The following is a 20,130-nucleotide window of genomic DNA, read 5'->3' on the forward strand; positions in this document are numbered from 1 at the left end:
ATCATGTTTCATGGATCATGTTTCATGGATCATTCATGGATCATGTTTCATGGCTCATGTTTCATGGATCATGTTTCATGTTTCATGTTTCATGGATCATCATGGATCATGTTTCATGTTTCATGGATCATGTTTCATGTTTCATGTTTCATGGATCATGGATCATGTTTCATGTTTCATGTTTCATGTTGGATCATGGATCATGTTTCATGGATCATGTTTCATGGATCATGTTTCTCATGTTTCATGGATCATGTTTCATGTTTCATGGATCATGTTTCATGGATCATGGATCATGTTTCATGGATCATGTTTCATGGACCATCAGCAAACTGCGCAAAAACGTATGCAAAACCTTCAAGTTCATGGCTTCGTCTTGGTCTAAAATTTCTCTTTGCTTCCTCTCCTCCGTCTCCCTTTTCTCTCTCAAAAAGCCCCCTCCCCTGCTCCCACCCTCCCCCCACACCAACATGTTTCTCACTTTTCTTCCATGCTCAATTTTCTTCTTTTTCCACTGTTAAAATCTCATTTTCTCTTCCTAGCGTGTCGCCCCTCCTTTACCCTGGGTCTCTCTCCATCGCCGTTGCCCTGCTCCAATCCCTCCTTCAGAGAATCCTGTGTTCTTTGGCCCGCTTCATTAATTGTACCAATAAACACACAAGGCTACAGGATAGCTCCAGAAAAACTCCTCATCACGATTACTGCCGAGTCAGTCCTTTGATGCCGCATGCAAAGGGGGTCGGCGGAGCAGAAAGCGCGACCGTGCGCGTAAAAACAATGTTTGCACGTTTCCCATCCACAAATCTGTCGTGTGATAAACGACGCGATCATTTATAATATTTGTGGGCAGTTGGTTCGGCATTAAAGCAACACGCTGTCCTTCTTTGGTTTAAACGTGTCCAACATTTTGACTCGACTGTTCTGTTTTTTTTTGTGTTTGATAAATAAAATTTTTTTTAAAAAAAGAAAGAAAGGATTGTACAGACAATTGGAAGGATTAGATTTCTTTACAACTATATCTTTTTTGCCTGCGTAACTCCTATTTGTCTGCGATGGGACGGGGCTACTCCCCTCTTTATCATCCTGATGACAACTCTGCTGCAGCTCTACTTATTCACTGCTACTCGTTGTTGTCAGAGTTTCTCTGGTGACCCCTTTGCTGGAGGAGCTTTAGATGGTGTTTTGACAAGGGAAGTTCTGGCAACTCCCCCATTTTCAATAGGCTCATTATTAAAGCAGCTCTCCCCGGACTTAACTCGGCCCGCATTTCTACCACCGCAAAGGAGTCATAAAAACACTTTGGCAGAAGTCAGGAGCCTCACTGCAGCATGCACACCAGCGCGAGTATGTGTGTTTTTATGGCATCAGTGTTCGCCCCCCCCCCCCCCCCCCACACGTGAGAAACTTTAGACGGTGCTTGGCTCTGTTGTGGCATGAACTCATACCAAAAAAAAAAGGACAAGTACATATCCATCCATGTTATGCACACGCATGTTGGAATCCTGTCATTGAACGATAATACTTAAAAAAAAAAAAAAAAAAAAAAAAATGCAGTCGCATGCGCGCTCATGTGCCCACACAGACGCTCTTGTATTTTCAATACCTGTGAGGACCTGATTTGAATTGACTTTTGTGAAAGCCGTTGTTTTTTTGTGTGCGATTACCAAAGTCCGGCTCTCGCTCTTTTTTTTTTCCCCCTCCTAAAGTGTTCACGAATAGTTTGCAAATAAATCAGTAAATACTGCCCATTTTAAATTGAATAGAAAGGATGCTACACAGCCCCACTTACACAAAGAAGACAAGTCAAACAGAAGTAGAGTATGCTCTTCGGCACTGGATATAATAAACTCATTGCTGTGGAATTCAGTTGTTGCCGTGTGTCTTCAAGGCAGCGGGCTTCAGTCTCCGTGTGCTTTGAGATTTTACAGGAAGACGAGGGATAAGATAACGAAAAACAACAGGAGAGCATCCTGCATGATGCTGCCGGTTCAGCGTCGTGCAGCATAAAGTTTGCACCTCCAGGACTGAAAAGCATAACTTATTACATCTTATTGAAAGGTAGGGATAAAATGTACACTCTCTCGCTTGTGGCTGCCACGGCTGCTGAAATTGAACGGCTCCTTTGAGAGGCTTCCTTCTTGGTAAAACATCCACCCGCTTGGAAACCTGATAATAAAACGGCGACGTCCTTGTTTAACTTTTGTCTCTTTTCCTCTCTCTAACGTTCTCACTCTGTCCTGCTCATTCATCCTCTCCACAATTTCCATGGCCGTAACTTCAATGCCGATGCCAACTCTGCTGTGCGCGCACGCGCACACACACACACACACACACACACACACACACACAGACACGCACAGAAGGCTCAGTCATTAAGTCTGTCAGTAATATGGGGAGCAGAGCTAACAGAGAATAAATCATTTTTCCGCAGCAGGGGCCTTCCCCGAACAAAGAGCCTGTGTGTGTGTGTGTGTGTGTGTGTGTGTGTGTGTGTGTGTGTGTGTGTGTGTGTGTGTGTGTGTGTGTGTGTGTGTGTGTGTGTGTGTGTGTGTGTGTGTGTGTGTGTGTGTGTGTGTGTGCGTGTGCGTGTTGGTCTATTAACATATTCCTTGAACAAATTATTCATCTTCCGTGCATTACAGGGATAACATTTCAATCCAAACAGAGGAAAACAAAAGCCAAGAACAATTTTTCTCAACTGAACCAAGAATCAATCGAGTCATAAATACTCTTGCGCCGCTGCCTCTATGAAGAACGACTTTTTTTTTTTTTCTTTCTCGCGGCAGAGAAAAGAGCTTCAAATTGTAAATCCCGTACAAACACAATGGCGCGAGGATTTCGCGATGCACCGAGATGGTTGTGGGAGCCCCCCCCCCCCCCCCGACGGACCGATTTCTGCAGGTTTATATCGCACTCAGAACAACACGTGGTCGACTTGAGTAAAGATGTACGGTAGCGTTACTGTGTATCCTCTGCCCTGTGTGTGAGGAGCTGATCAGCCCGGGACAGAGAGGCTTAAAATCACCACTCACAAATGGGTTTTGAGTGGACCTCTAAGGGCACTGATTTACTGGAGGGTTGCGCGTGAACTCCCCGTCACAAATGTCCAAGCTGACTCGAAGGTGTAAAATGCTGGGAGGGGAAACGCAAATAGAAAAATGTCGCGCCCTGGAGAGACGGCTGCTCTTATTGTGGTGAGAAGGAGAAACCAAAGAATACGCGGAGAACGTGGTTTTACACCCGTGGAAACGCTTCCGAGATGACAGAGGGATAAACTATTCAGACATGTCGTTCGTCCAGCGATGACATTTCCAAGTTATTGGATGAACTGGGTGATGATTGACAGCCAACAACAAGGAGGAGCCATGAAATTATGGGCCAATTATATATTAGCCACCGGTAGATCATGCATCCCTGATGGAGACGGAATAGTTCCAACTGTTCAAGCATATTTCCTGAACTCGTCAAAAAGCACTCTATTAACCCTCTTCTTAGGACAATTATGGAAAACACGTTCTATTGTACAGATTCATACCGCAAACTTATTTGCAATCCTGCTACAGTTCTCTGTTAATGGGAGCGTATTACCAGTGGCTTAGATGTGAAAGATAAGCTACCCAGAACAGGAAAAAACCCTCGGCAGTGGTGTCCTGATGTGAATTTATCAGCCAATTTTACAGCACATTTGAGTCTAGAATGTTTCTTTTATCCCTCTAAATTGAAAAGTTTCTCTTAAATATATACGCAAAGACTGTGTGGATTAATTCTCCTACCTGCTGTAGCTTAACTCCAACAAAGCGTAGCATCCCCCGGCAGCATCTGAATTCTTCTCCCAAACCACGCACTAAGATTGGCAATATATCCTTCTTGTTGGGAAGCCAGAATCTGTGATAGACAACAACCCCCCAGACATCCTCCGAGATGCATCCCGACGGCAGAGTCCTGACTATCGCTCTGGTTCCAGTGCAGACAGACTTGGTCACCTTATTGGAAAGAAAAACATTTTTAAAAAAATAAAAGGAAATTATTTCAGTATTTCTTATTATTTTTGAAGTATACTGTCAGTAAAGAGGACAATTAAGATTGTTACCAAAACCACAAACAGAAATAAGTACACACACAAAATACCCCCAAAAATAAACATGTTCAAGATGTCAACGGAATTTCATGCCGAGGACTCAACAGAAATAGAATCCAGTCTGTAAATACCTTCTGATTGTTCTTGTAGAACCTCCTCACCAGGACAGTGGAACGCTCTTTACGGTTCCTAACGAACTCCGTGTTATCCAAGAGGACGTCTCCGTCCCCCTCATCGCTGCTGCTGCCCCTGTTGCAGTTCCTGGTCCCCCCTGAAGAGGACCTTTCATCGTGCCCCAGGGTTGTTGTCATAGTTTCAAGTGATACCCGTTGTAGGAATAGTTTTTCCAGGGAGTTTTTGTTCACTCGAGGCTTTCTGTTGAGCCTCTCTAAACTGGAGTATCCATCTTTAAGGTGGTGCCGGTGGATGTGTCCATTTTGGTGAAGGTGGCGGTGGTTGGGGCAGGGGGAACTACAGGGAGATGACACCAAAGAGCTCGGTTCACTCGCGGGACTGCCCCGAGACGAGAGGCCCGGTGATGTCTGGAAGCACAAAACGTGTCAGAATAAAATATATTTAACAACGTTTCCACGAAGCTAAATTACAAGTGTCAAATGAGCTACCTGACTGGGGTAAAACACCCAATTTACAGTGTAGAAGTTGTGATATTTGTCCGCAAGCACAATCTTCGATTATTACCTTGTGGAAAGGCAGCATGGACACAGGCAGGCTGCCACGGCGGATGTGTCTCTTGTTGGGACAAGAGGGGCTGGACCTGGGGCGAGGACTGGCATCAGGGCTGGAGCTGAATCGAGGACGGGGACCAGGGCCGAAGCTGGAGCTGTGGCAACAATGGCTGTTTGGAGTCGTGTGAGGGCTCGACGGGGTACACGAGCAGCGGGTGCTGCCAGTTTTGTTTCTGCCCGTGTCCACACTCTCTCTAGTGGCGTCCGGCGAGCCCAGAGGTCCCCCTCTAACCGGGGTTATTCCTTCGCCGTTCCTGCCAGTCGACAGCTCTGGATAAAGTTTCTGGTCGTCACTTAAAACCCTTGAGCTGCCATCAAAGTACTGGTATTCTGCGTCCAAAATCGTCCCTTTCCCACTGTTACACGACGACTTCCCATACAAGAGGAGGGAAGGGCTGCTGCGGTGTTTTGAAAGGCGCAGTTGCTCCGAGGCTTTCCATGCTTCCTGGCTGTTATTTGCATGTTTGGCTTCTCTGCTGGTTCTGCTCCCGGTGGATGGAGGTGGGACATGCTGAGCCAGAACTGCAGGCCCAGTCTGTGTCTGATTTTCTTCAGTGGCCATCCCGTCTCCCTGTGGCACCTCGCTTTGTCCTTTGTCTCGCTGCAGCTTTGAAAGGAAGAAAAAAAAAAAGTGACTGTTGTTTACAGGATTTAGCAGAAATGCAACGTTCGGCTTTCGTCGTTTTGGTCTAAAACTGGTTGTACTGTCACAAGAGGGAGGGTGAGTCAGCGGGTTAGTAGGGTGGAAAATTGAAGATATCAATTGATTTTTTTTGTTTTTTGTTTTTTTCACTATATAAATAACCGTTTCGGACAAAAAGCGTCAAAACGTGAAGATCAGATCAGACGTTCTGGTGTGCCAGCACGGGTATTGGTCTGTGTTGAGACGAATAACAACTTCAGCAGCTTCCAGTGACCTCTTCAGTGACTAAGACACCACATCCATACAGAGTGTGCTCTGTGTGTGTGAGTGTGTGTGGGTTGTGGAAACAGAAGTTGTGCAGCTGTACAAACCAGCAGATAGAGAACCCACCGAGGTGACCCTGGAGGACTGAGGAATTTCCTTGATAGTCACAGTCACAGCTTACAAGGCCATGGCTGTCCCCGTGTGCGCTAGTTCTTTCTTAACCCGGACTTGTATCTGTGGCATAGCTATCCCCTTGCAGGCCCTGGGAAAGAAAGAACACAAACACACCAATTATTATTTACAATTTTAAACTTTAAATATTTTCAAAGTGGATGAGGTCAGACAGCTCGGAAGCTCGGGACGAATAAATACATGTAAAAAGAGGCATGGAGTCAAACAAAATAAAAACATATGAGAAGCAAGTTACAAAAAACACATTTTACACTTATTTATATTATTCCAACTTTATTTGATTTCCTTCTGGGCTGTCTTCTTTCATGACATTAGATTTTGTATCAAGAACTATTCAACTAAATCACTGCAAAGAGAGTGAGCCATTGTGACAGAAAAGAGGAACAGGACTCATTCATCACAACCACTGGGGTAATTGGAATTATAACGGGAATAAAAAATAGTACATTTTGATTTATCCATTATCATGCATGAGCTGCAAGACTTGCTGTTCTGTCCATAGTTAATAAATGAATTTGGTTAGACGGTTACTATTCTGAGGTTTGTTTTAGTTATTTGACCTAATGTTGTGTTTTAGAGAATACTGTGGATTAACTCCAGAGGAGAACCTGAAGGGAGGAAATAAACTCTACGTATCCCACAGTTATCTGACATCATTAAAATAGAGCGAGATAAAACTGCCCTAATCCTCCAAACACGCCAACTGGCTGTTTTTAATCATCACGCTTTCTACTTGCTGGCACTTTTATATTGATATTGTCCAGCAGTCTTGAAATACAACACTGTTGCCTTTAAGTCAAAGCACATACTGTTTAAAAGAAGCCATTATGCAAACTCAGCAGACTGCTAGGAGCTGGAAAAGAAAAACAACTGACTGATCTACATCCATGATACCGAGAGCTGCGCCAGTGAAACTGAAAAGTCCATTTCGTGCCTGGCATTTATCACACCGGGTTCTATAACCAATAGGGAGTGATGTCTCTTCAATGCCGCAGAAAGAAAAATATTGATTTCACTTTTACAGTCGACATGAATCCAGCACCGTGGTAATCAAGTAAATCAGAGCTGAATACTTCTGCACCGTGGTTAGTATGAAATACATCCTTAACAGACACACTCACCCACAACATGCAAGCATACTAATTGTGTGGTTCTGGTATCGTCATTTGTGGCCCACGATGAGAACTCAAGCCCGAAACCTTATAATTAAAGTGACCACAGCGCTTCATTTCCTGCCAAAATGTGTCGGCCACAGTCGGAATATGGGACCGACCCAGAGATGGAGGACCCGCTAGACATTTAGCGCACGTGTGTTTGTGCATTTGTGGGAGGGAGGGAGAGAGAGAGAAATAAACAAACATGTGTGCGCACCTGTGCGCGCGCGCGCGCGCGCGCACACACACACACACACACACACACACACACACACACACACACACACACACACCGAGGTGTCTTGCTGGATGTCTGCAGATTCTTTTCAAGGATCGGTGCTACATTCACACAGACAGGACTTCAACCAAAGGGATGAAACGGACAAATGCTCCATTCATAAACGAGCAGTGACGCCGAACTGTCAATCATGTTGCCCTTCTTTGCAGCTCAGCTGTCTTTTTTTTTTTTGATGAGAGTGATTTGATAGGTCGAGATAAGACAACATTTGATGGTGGCACATTTAGAGATAAATCTGCTTAATTCATGTTTTTTTTTTTTTTTTTTTTCTTTTGTCAGAACACAGGTTAACACGTAATGGAGCTGTTAATCAATTGAATCCAGCACTAGACTGCAGGCTGCAGGCTTTGTTTTACCAGTGCTGCCCAGGAAAAGGATAAAGAATACACCAGTCCTTTATTATTAAACAGGAGATACGCCAACATTTATAATTTCCTAGAAACTAATAAGAACCAGAGAGAATGGTTACATTCCTTTTTTTTTTCTATTAAAAATGGGCTTCAATAATCTTTGTAATATAAATTCTCATTTTGCATGAAACGTATACAAAACCACCTGATGGAGAATAGGTTCCCCTTTGACTAAATTTTAATCAAAATTATCACATCATGCTTGACAATTTTTGCAACATCAAAACTGCAACAACAAACAAAAAAAGTGGCGTGAAAACTGCATAAATTGGTTTTGTTGCTTCACCTAAAATAATTTGAGGATGTAAAAGATGATAAGCTTAGTGATCATGGGATTTAAACGATATTTATCTTTAACGTCAAAATAAGCTCTCATAAAAAAAAAATCAAATTTGAAAAATGATTAGCGTTTCCTCCAAACTATCAACAACGTTTATATCTTCTTACCCTGTCTTTGTTTACTGGAATATAACGAATGTCAAAACAAAACAAACAAAAAAAACATCGAAAAGGAAAACACGCAGTATAATTATGCAAAAATAATGAAACAAGTAAATAATAGATTTCATTGTGTCAGTTGCACAATGTACAAACAGAAACTACAACACACGGCAGCTGCTTGCCTGGAGCTCCACCGGTTGACTGAGCAGAAAACACTTCATGACATGTAATCTACTGACATGTTGATATGATAAGGAACATTTTCATCTACATTTTCTTTTTTTCTCTCTTTTTATAATGGTGGTCGGTAGAAGCTGCGGTAAAGCCAATCAAAATCATGTCCATTTGCTTTATCAGAAAGTTAAGACTTAACGTTTTGCTGCAGCCGTGCTCTTCACGACGGAGGGAGCGCCACTCGGATGCACGACGACTAGAATCTCACCAGCGTGTGTAAAGGTAAACCGGCAGGTCCAACCAGTTATCTCAAAAGTTGGCGAAAAAAGGTACGCGACAGTCCATCTCTCCCACGGACCCGCCGTGCACGACACTTCGACCTTTTGGCGTCGAGTAATAAAATGGGGACAGCTTCACTTATAACATGATGAACTCCGCGTCTCTGAAAGCCGGTACGTACGTGCTCGTCTTCCCCGATCGGCGCGGGTCATTTTTATGGGCACCTGCCATTGAGCTTTGGTGTCGTAGCGAGAGTCAGATTAACACCGAGAGCAGAGGCAAAGCCACGGCAACGACTATAATTAAAAAGGGGGAGAGGGATTGAATGTGCAGTCGACGAGGCCGAGTCGGAATCATGTAAAGCCTCAATTTTCTAAATGGAAACCGTCTTGTGTTCATCCTCATCGAGGCCGGTGTCCTTTAAGGACGTGAACCGTGACACACGTCAGGCCGTGAACCTGTCCCCATTAAGGGTCAGCGGGGGCCGAACTAGGATAACGTTGAGGGCCCTTCTGGGCGAGAGGTCGCATGCTGTAGCTTTAAATCCTGAAGCGATGTGCTGAGGGGCGTGACGGACAGCTGCGCTTGCCACCAAGCTAATTTAAAATCTCTCTGAAATTAGCAACGGGGGTAGCATTTCCACACGCTGGCTACTGAACACGGATACACGGGTGCGTGAAGGTTTGATGTAATTATTAATTTCGTGTCTGTCCTCACGGCCGCCTTTAATTCTTATGATCACAGAAAAAGCCAATGAAATGGTAATAAAAGATGTGATTATCTTAAAGTGATTATAAAAAAACAAAACAAAACAAAAACAACACATCAGACGCTTCCAGTAATAGGAATGATTAAATATCTGCAGATAGCTAATCTAAAAGACAACACACGCACACACGCGCGCGCGCGCGCGCGCGCACGCACGCACGCACACACACACACACACACACACACACACACACACACACACACACACACACACACACACACACACACAACACTGTTCAAAGAAGCTCTTATAATCAGTTGAACTGTGGCCTTGGCTGGGAAAGCAAATAGATCTTCCAGGCTAAATCTCAGCCTGGGGCTAAAAACACAGACAGAGAGACACATCCACCCACCCACACACACACACACACACACACACACACACACACACACACACACACACACACACACACACAGGAAAACAGGTCACACAAGTGCACTGACCAAGAAAACACTCAATCACTTCGACTTCACTTGCTGCATTCTACACAATATTGTCCAACGCATGGTGTTATGATAACTACACCGAGCTTCTCTTCCGACAGAATTCCTCAAATAAAACATTCAAAGTATTCGGATGTCATGTTCTCATAATACTTACATTTAATGTGGGTACATGCCTCTAAAAAAAAAAGAAAAGAAAAAAAGTGTTTTCAATGTAGTTCTTCAGTTTTTCCCAAGTTCTTCAGGATTCCTGCTCTCTGTCCCGTCACTCGCGAGAGTGAGAGACAGGGACACAGAAAGACAAGCGTGTTTGAGCGAGACAGGGCGAGGGGAGCAACCAAATGAGGTGAGGGACGGACCTTCCACTCCAAGTTCAGCAGCCAATTACATCTGCGGCTTCTATTTTCCTGAACACTAACGTTTCGACTTCGCCGTCGTCTGACTGACAGCTCCAGCACAACGCGAAAAGCCTGCAGGGAAACACAGCTACTTTATTTCCTGAAATATGTGTGAATGGTTTCTGTTTTGACGAGGTAATAGATAACTATGTTGGTTGCATGATGAATTATAATAATTCCTTAATGTTAAAGCAAAAGCGGGACATTTTAGAAGGCATGTTCATTAGCCTTCTTGCCAAGAGTTAAGTGAGAGGACCGACAACACTCTTGTGTCTGTCTGGGAAATAGAAGTCCACTGAAAAAAAAAAACACCCAGCCTTTGCAAAAGTAATAAAAAAAAAAAATTGTTTTTAAATCCCCCGACCGGGGCCTCTTCAACACATTCAAATATATGCTGTATCTTATTTCTTTCTTCAATTAACAATAAATAAATTGTTCAAACTACATGTCCAAGTCCAGGCCAATCTCCAGACTGAGAGAAGACACCTTCTCAAGTGTTTTCGGGCTCATTTGATCGCCGCCCAAACCGCAGAGACTTTTAACTATTGCACGTACAGAATCCTCGGTTGTTACTTAAGACACTAAAAAAAAATTTTTTTAAAATACTGATTTCTTTCAAAACTGGAAAAGTTTGAACGTGGGCACGTCTCACAGAAATGTTGTGTTCTTTTATCGAAGCCAAAGAAAAACTCATCGGTGTCAACCACACCCTCGCAAAGCCCGATATAATCAGGGGAGACAGTTGTCTGCATATCTTCTGCCTTCTGTGTATAGGTCTGTCAAATAAGATCCAGTGTTGCTCATGCTGCAATAAAAGTGTACCACATGTTGATGAAAGCAAAGGGATATGATCTCAGCACCTCTGAAAGTCCTGACGAAACTGGATGTAATCAGAATCAGATGGTTAACAAAAGAGCTGGATATTCTTTGTGAATTAAGGGAGTGCGTGTCCGTTGTTCCCTCGTTTATCGCAGTAGATTATTTACAGACTGACGTACATACAATATTGCGCAAAGGTTTATGTACTAAAAGTAGTAATGCTGTTGATGAAGTTGCATTATTAAAAATTAAAAAAATTAAAAAAAATCATGTTTAAAAAGCTATTTGATGATCTTGGCTCAGTAATGAAAGGCCAATGCACTCAATGCCCTTTTGGATTCATAGGTAGAAATACTGAATAATGATTGTGGGACAGGAGGCAAAAAGCACCGATCTGTGATTCGACACTAGTGTTTGATGATCAAAAGGCAGATCAGGGAAATGATAGATCGAAGCTCAGTAACTCCACCCGACACTTCAAAGTGGGCCAACTCGGGACATTCACCAATTTATTGAAATTATGGATTTACACCCCCGAGTCCCCTCATGTGCGATAACCCTTTGTTTTATGGCTATTAAATCAAAAATGACTAACAATTCTTTGTAAACGAGTTTGTGTCCAAACTGGAACCGTTTTGGAACCCCTGGCCTAAATCACCATTTATCTCCTCAACGGGGGGGGGGAGGGGGGGCTTTCACTCTCGCATAAAAGCCCTTTTCAAACGGTCATTCACGAGGGATTATTTCACAACTCATCCAAACGATGACTCACAGTCCGGTACGTGATTAGATCCAGCCTCAAATGGAGCGCAGGAAAGTAAAAAAAAAACAACAACAAAAGACCAATCAGTGTTGTGGAAAACAACAATGTGGTCACTGGTAAAAAAAACAACAACAAAAAACAAAAAAAACATCACGCTTATCTTCAGGCTTACTGACAGACGGCGAGGCGAAGTAAATGGCATTGGAAATGTATGAATGTTAAACGAGAGCTGCATTCACACCGAGCTGAAATGCCACTAATTCTAACGAGCCTCCAAAATTACCCCATTAAATATCTCGCCCTGAAATCTGGCACGGGATCTTTAACATTCCACTAGAATAACAATAAACAGGGCAGGGAGAGAGAGAGAATCCCCCTTTTTTTGTTGTTGTTGTGTGGGAGTTCACATCCCCCCCCCCAAAAAAAGAAAAAAAAGGCGGAGTGAGCACAATAGGGTGACGCTGCTGGCGTCACCCGAGCGTACCCTGCGGAAATGACGATTTCATGGAGATTATCTCCGTCGTCGCGAAATAACTTTGCTGATGCCAGGAAGACTAGCGACTGTTAAGACTGTGTAAAAAAAAAAAGAAAAAAAAAAAGAAGCAAACTTGGTACAGGGCAGACAAATGACTCGCGTGCAAATCTGAACATCCTCCTTTGGGTTAAAAAAAAAAAAAAAAGAATGAGTCGCGTAAATGCGGCGAGGTGGGGAAAATACGCACTCGCGTTTAAAAACGGCGCCTTTTTGAAAACACGGCGTATTGAAGCCGCGGCGAAGTGCCGTATGAAAACAGGCGTAACGATATCTTCGGTCCGATTCGCGCAACATTCGCTTTGCAAACTATCTGAACAAAAAAAAAAAAAAAAAAAAAGCGCGTACTGGTGACTTTAAGAGCTTCGGGAGGTACGGCGGAGGTACGACGTTCTCACTGTGTGACTTATATTCGCTCAGTGAATCAGTGTCGTGGAGCTGCGCTGGACAGCGACGTGTTGGTCTACAACCAGCAGGGGAAAATCCTGCAGAGTTCCCTTTAAATCTTCAGTGTCATAATGCAATCTTGTGGAATAAGGAGCCCCTCCCCCCCCCGTCCCCCCCCTCGTCCCCCCTCTCTCTCTCTCTCTTTAACCCAGGGCGTCGGGGAAGAAAAGACGCGTCACATGACTACAATAGAATCGCATTACTTCAAAGTTTCCTCGGTGGAAAAGAAACCGAACAAATGTTACCGCGCGGGGCAAAAAACCCGGACAGAGAAAAAGATCGGAGGAGCTGGGAAGTTGAAAGAAATATGTCACTTACAACAACAACAACAACAACAACAACAAAATGGAAACCCTCCAATAAAAAAAACTAACGTCACGCGAGTATTTCAATTCACAACATAGACAATCCGTCTCTTGTTTGGATTTCTGCATTATGGTCCAAACAACTGGAGGCGGTGACACTTTGATCTCGCTTAAAGACGATAAGACGGGCGCCATAAAACTGGTTTCCGTTTCGATCTGACGAAACGCCGAGCCGCGACGTTTAGAAGTGTCGCGTCTCAACACTTCTAACGCCTGATTTCGTTTTATATTAAAAATAATAATAATAATAATAATAATCTACAGCAATATCCCACTATCAAAAGAGTTGCTGCCGTCACACACAGTTGTGGATTTCTTCAACCGGCGACAAACTTAGAAAAACAGCGGGTTAAAAAAAATACACATACGTTGCATTTCCGTTGCAAGTTTTACAAACAAAAGAAAAGAAAAGAAAATAATGTGCTGATGTGACAAAGCACTTCAACTTTACAAACAAGTTTATCCTTTTTCGACCGTGAACAAAATTTAAAGCATTTAATTTGGCCCGAACGTGGTGGGCCGAACCCGACCGACGTCGGGCCAAAAGTCAAAGCCCGAGTGGGTAAGAACTGATGGAAAACTGCTCTCCTCCAGCTGGCAAGTACGTTTCTGTGAAGAAAACTTGGACAGAAAACTGCACTTCTTTGTCCATAACCAGATAAACATGATGACACCCCCCCCCCCTCTCCCCACTATTGGGAGGATTAAAGGCATGTATTGACCATCAATTATTAAACTTTTAGGTTGGGCCCCAAACTGTCAAGTTTCTGTCTAGTCTGGGTTACATAACTCGCCCAAAATGACACGGTCTCTTCGATTACTATGTGAAATCAGCCACATGTTTACCTCTCGTGATGTGCTCTTTTTTTCAACAATAAGGTTTCATTCATTTTAAAAGGGCGACATAAACCCACACGCACACAAATCTTTCACGCTGTAACCTTGTCAGTAATGTCCGAGGCTGCGGATCGCAATATCTTTCATTTATTAAGATTTTTCTCAAACCGGCCCCCGCGGAACAGCTCGTAAATACCGAACCGACGCACGGGGAGCACGGGGGGGGGGGGGGTGTCCAAGTGAGACAAGACCGCCGTCCGTCCCCCCCACCCCCGTTACCTATTTATTGTCAAGTTGACGCTGGTGGCACCAAACGGGGCAGAGTGCGACAGAAGAGAAAGGAAAGTCAATGCAAAAGAACCATCGACCGGCAATCTTTTGCGGGTTACCTCTCATTTTGAATAACCCCCCCCCTCCCCCCCCCCTCATGTCAGTAACCAAGTAAGAAGGCTGGTTTCACTGGGAACAGTCCTGCAAACAGAACAGACTTTTCATGCGAGGGATCTGGAGAACATATGGCTTTGATTAGAGGGCAGGGCAGAGAGAGACGCCAGTGGAAACTGCACAGAAAAAAAAGAGAGAGAGAGGGGTGCTCTGTGTGCGTGCGTGTGTGCGTGCGTGCGCGCGTGTGTTTTGTCGGCGGCCGAGTGCGTGCACGCCGGCGAACGCTGGTGAATGCGGGGCGTGTGCGCACGCGCTCGCTGACAAAGGAGGACTAAAGGATGACTCAGAAAAAAAAAAAAAAAAAAAAAAGGGGGGGCGGGAGGGGAGGCGGCTGAAGAGGGCCGCGGTGGCGTAACAAAAGCGAACCGCGCCAGTAAGAGGTTCGCGGCGAGCCGCGGCCCGCGCGAGGCTTTCAGCGCAACCGTCGAATATATACCTGTCGCCGTCGAGGTGAAATCAAACCTCAACTGGCGATCGGTTTTCTTTGTTCGTCCGCTTCAAGAACCCATTCGGTTGCGGGGGGGGGGGGGGAGGGGGGGGGTAGAGGGGGGGGCGTTAGGCCGGGCACCGTGCAAGCATTTATAACAGAGCGTACGCCGTAGCTGCAATCAGTATTTCAATGAAAGTATTAACGGCGGTGCGGGGCCAATTAATCAGCCGGTGGCCATTCGTTGCTCAGACCGGGCCGGGTCAAAAACAAGTTCCTCCCAGAGACAGGTCTGACTCGACGGGAAACTGGTTTCACTGCTGCCGCGTCGGATCGTGTTTGTATTTCTGGGTCACGGCGATAACTCCTTCGTTCTTTGTTGCGCAGCGTTCGTTCACCTGAACACGCCCAATTCGCGCGAGAGAGCGCGCGCGTCGCGTCGGGACGCGTCGCCGCAACCGGCGAGAGGGGGGGAGACGATTTGAACTTCAGTGCCGACTCATATTTCAGAGATCACTCCGCGAGACTTCTACTTTTCATCGGTGCGCAACTTCAGCGGCGAAAAATAGCAGCTCCGGTCTTTCCGTGTGAAGCCGCGTTTATTTATAGAACTCAAGCGCAGGAACGTCAACGTCTGTTAACGCATAATATTTAAGCCCCGATATCAAAAGCGAGAGAGAGAGAGAGAGAGAGAGAAAGGTGTCACGGTTGATGAGATGTACCGCAGGAATTCAAAATCCATACGTGTCGTAACGTACGATATCGCATAAACTCGCGACGCAGTCCGACGCAGAAATCTGCTCGACCGGAAGCACGCCCGCGTTTCGTCTCGTTTCCCAAAACGCAGACACAAAAAAAAAAAGTCTCGTTTTAACCGGGCGACGGTCCGCAACCAAAAGGCAATTCGGTTTACTCTTCGCGAAGGGGCTACGGGAACCGGAACGTGTTCTCATTTAACAAGCTGCAATCAGAACATTTGAGCAAAAGTTCAATCGTTGTCTCTCTATCAACCAACTGATTCATGAAAAAAAAAAAAAAAAAAAAAAATCATTGCAACTGTTCAATTTTTTGTTGTTGTTGTTGAAACTGGTTCAGAGGAGTTGGTTCTACTTCGTGGTCATTTTAGGGGCTGCAGTTTTTGGTGCTGTTGAAATGTGGTTCTATTATTATGCCCGACCCATTTCTATCAAAGGAGGCCGGGCTCGGTAGCAAAAGCATTTCCCTGCGTAATGCGCCGCAGTTCAAAAGCACCACAAACTACTGTTACAGTGCGAGTTTACCATAATGAACTGCTGCAACAGCTTTGTTTGTTTTTATTATAGTAAATTGTCTCCAAATGGTCTTTTTTTTTCTCTTTTCTGTCTTTCACTTTGCACTGTAAATATAAGCCTGTTATCCTGTTTGTGTGTGTCAGACTGTCATAGACAAAGTGGTTTTTTTGTTGTTGTTGTTGTTGTTGTTTTTAAAGTTGCTTAAACACAAGGCAAAAAAAAAATCGGAGCAGTGCATCCCTTTTTCATTCCCATTTGGAAGTGATCAGTCTCTTTGCTTTAAAGCAACCGTCCCATTGCGCATACAATAGAGTGAAAGGGCACTATTTCCAAAGGACCCCTTGGGGGAGGGGGGTGGGGGGGGGACTCTGCCCATGTAAACACTGACCTCCTCTGTCAAACTTTAAAAAATAAATAAATAAATAAAACTAACACGCGCGCGTGCACGCACCTTTCAAGTGAATGAGATTGGTCGCAGCGTTGACAAAAAAATAAATAAATAAAATAAAAACAACAAATAAACAACTTAGCTCACCTTTGGTGTTGGGGTAAATAAACACGAGTCGTTGTGACAATAGTGAAGCGTTCACGCTCAGCGGTGCATCTCAAAGCGCGTTACGTTGCTTCAAACTCGTTAGAAACAAGTCGAGCTCCCGTTTTAAGACTGCTGTTCCTGTTAGGAGACGGCTGGAGCAGAGAGTTAAAGCCTACATTCGCCAAAAAAAAAAAAAAAAAAAAAGTACCGGACAAACCGGAGTGAAGGAAAACGACCGAAACCGCGCGGAACTTGGCAAACAAACCGCTCCCGACTCGTGCAAGCGCAACTGCTGAAAAAGTTGGCTGAGCTTTGCGCCGAGGTGACTTGAGAGAGAAGGATACTGTGACACAAACTTACCGACCACTGTTGTGAAATCCACTTTGCATGCACAGGATCGCCGCACGACGGTTTAGTTCACAAAGATAGCTTTTTTTTCTTCGTTGACTTGACTTGACTTGATTTGATTTGACTTGACTGGCTTCACAACTCGCGTGGAGACAGTTGATGCGGCAGCTCGTGCTGCGGTGGGAAACCACTTTCTCTTCCGTGGTGCGTTCAAATGCTCTTCGGAATACTCGCGACGCAGAGCAAAGTCAATTTAGGCAACGGCGAGTTCTGACGAACGAATCTCGGCCCGTAACAGCAGCTTTAAGTTCGTGGACAGTTGAGATTTTATTTTCACTTTCTCCCAAAAGACTCCTCCGGCTCCGCTGTCACAAAGGACAGATACAGGAGGTCTTTCCTGCCGACCGCAATAAGACTGTACAAGAACTCACCTCTGGCAAAATCCATCACACAACAATAACACTGTTGACTGTGTTTCTTGGTTGTTTGTATATAATATATATAGATACTTTACTGTATATACTGTGCATTTTATATTTTATATTTTTTTACTGCTATTTTATTGCTTTTTTTATTATTCTATTATTATCTTATTGCTTCCTGAATGCTGCTGTAGAGAAGAAAAAAAATGCCCCCTTGGGGATTAATAAAGTAACTCCCTACCTACAATAGCTGGTAAATGGTTAGTTCTGCTGTTGATTTATACGTATGTTCGTACGTGATGCTATCAAACTGTTAGTTGTATATCTTCGTCAGTGAGAGGAGCGAGTTATGTTAGGCATGATCAAGGCTGAATTACCATCCTGGCAAAGTGTGCAGTTGCTTTGTAGGCCTCGGAGCCCCGCGTTCACTTCATACCCATTGTTTTCCAGTAAATTGAGTGATTGCAAATCTGTTCAGGAACTGACACCACTTTAATTGCTGGACACAAGAAGTCTCCTACTTCGCTGTAAATTCCATCCTCAGTGTGTGCACTGGAAGTTTCAAGTTCCCGACATCACACTTGTTGAGACGGACCAGGCTCGGCTTCCCAACAATTTGTGATGTCAAAAATCATGCTCCTGTGCCTGCCTCTTAGAAATCACATTTGTCTAGGAGTAAGCTAAAACGTTTCCATTTAAGCGGCTGAATGTGAAAACAGCCTTTTAGTTTTAAAGTAGATTAAAGTAATTGTTTTTGTAGCCTGTATACTGCGTTCAGATTATTGCAATTTTAATTAATTACAACATTGTTCCACGGGCATTGAGCTTAAAAGCATAATATCCAACAGCACCCAAATGCAGCATTGCCCTGTCCCCCGGTAGCCAACTGAGCCCGTGGACAGGAGGACAATAACTGCAGCTCCGTGGTACTGTGTGTGCGTGTGTGTGCGTGCGTGCGTGTGCGTGTGTGTGCGTGTGCGTGTGCGTGCGTGTGTGTGTGTGTGTGTGTGTCACTACATTGGAATGTCTGGCCATAATCTCTCCCCGTCGCCAATCATTCACATTACGCAGCATGTCCTATACGTTGATGGCTTTAGGATTAATAGCAATTTACTACAGCCTTCAGAAGTAGGCTCAAATTGTCTATATAGACCTACTCTGCCAATTTAGTTTAACTCAAGGAGCCAATTACAAAAAAAAATAATTCATATTATGAATACAACAAAATAGCTGCCGCAGTTATATCAAATTATGATTGCCCTCGAATAAGACATTATGTCACACAGTGACCGGGTCTGGATCTGTCCCATCATTTTGAACCAGATGTGTCTCACCTCAGCCATATCAGCCAGATATCCGGAGGGGGGGGGGGGGGGGGGGTTCAATCGTGGATCATGGGCCTTTTTTGTTGTTGGTTTTTTTTTTTTTGGTAATAGCCTACGTCATGTAATGTGTTCATCTAAAGGCGAGTTTATGCAGCAAGTTGTTCCACTGTTTGTTCGTTTTTCTTATCGTAAGTGCGAGAGGTTTTTGTTTGTTTTGTTTTTTTTTTTTTTTGATGGAGGTTGTTCCGCCCGTGAACGCACCGCCGCCCCGCTCCCGAGAGAGCGACAGCACGCGCCAGAGAGAGAGAGAGAGAGAGAGAGAGAGAGAGAGAGAGAGATGCCCTTTTCCACTTCACAGCCCATAACTGCATTTATTTCAACTTGGAAAATGAGGGTTTATTTTCCAATTCCCTCCCGCTCCCCTGATGGGAAGTCTTATGCCATCCGCCAGGAATGTGCAACCCTTCTATTCCTCCAACTCTCCTCCACACGGGAGCGTGAAAACCTTACGCACGCGCACACACACACACACACACACACACACACACACACACACACACACACACACACATAAATGGGGAAGAGGGGGGGCGTGGTTTCTGGCATTATCATGCACTTTGTTCATACGTATGTGCTTGCGGAGAAACTGGTTTATGACTAATAGCGTTGTCACATCGTCTCCTTTCCAACAAGCCCGACACAGTGTGCACCGTCATGAAATTTTATGTTGCGGAAATTAAATCGCATGCATTTGGTGTTATTTTGACCACTCCATAAAATCTGATAAAAAAAAAAAAAAAAAAAACTTTGTCCCAGAGGTCAAGTGCAGCCCCTGCGAGCAAAAGGATCTTTATTATGTAAACAAAGTGTAAGGAATTCAGGTTAGAAGACAAAGCAGATTCAAAAGAGAGACACTTGACTGAGAACTTGTCCTGCTCTCCATCTCTTTATCAATTTCTGATATCTTACCCTTGCAGAACATAATTGATTTTTTTATTATTATTTTTTTTTTTATGCTAGATGAAAGTAAGTTCAGCACGTGTTAAGAAGCCTTGTTTTATTTCTACATTAATCTACTTTTTAAAAAATCACTCTGAAATCTGAGCACCTGTTTATTAGTTTCAAATTATCGCTTCGATTTTCCAGTCCGTGTGAAAGAAGTCCTTCTATTTAGACCGTAGGTACGAAGCTCATGGTGTGACAACAGCCCAGAATACAAATCAGAAAGTAAACAAGTGGTGGTAGAGAGGACAGCAGCAAAACACCGAGTAATAGTAGGCTTCTGCTAAGATGCCACATTCGATTT

At 44.2% G+C, this 20,130-nt stretch overlaps 1 protein-coding gene across 1 annotated transcript in view; it reads right to left on the reverse strand.

The window, feature by feature from the left end:
* plce1 (phospholipase C, epsilon 1) overlaps positions 1-17,151 on the reverse strand; it is a 75,638-nt gene extending 58,487 nt beyond the window's left edge. Inside the window, exons 1-5 of the mRNA XM_069691697.1 lie at positions 17,090-17,151; positions 5,858-5,993; positions 4,778-5,431; positions 4,210-4,620; positions 3,774-3,983 (exon numbers count right to left, since the gene is read on the reverse strand). Of these exons, the coding sequence (XP_069547798.1) occupies positions 3,774-3,983; positions 4,210-4,620; positions 4,778-5,386 (1,230 nt within the window). The 5' untranslated portion in view covers positions 5,387-5,431; positions 5,858-5,993; positions 17,090-17,151. The remainder of the gene's footprint in view (positions 1-3,773; positions 3,984-4,209; positions 4,621-4,777; positions 5,432-5,857; positions 5,994-17,089) is intronic.
* Positions 17,152-20,130: the final 2,979 nt, after the last annotated feature.

This window comes from Brachyistius frenatus, unplaced genomic scaffold, assembly GCF_029030835.1.
Source record: "Brachyistius frenatus isolate BFR_SWC_R1_liver_20210118 unplaced genomic scaffold, ASM2903083v1 Contig_11, whole genome shotgun sequence".
Taxonomy (NCBI): domain Eukaryota; kingdom Metazoa; phylum Chordata; class Actinopteri; family Embiotocidae; genus Brachyistius; species Brachyistius frenatus.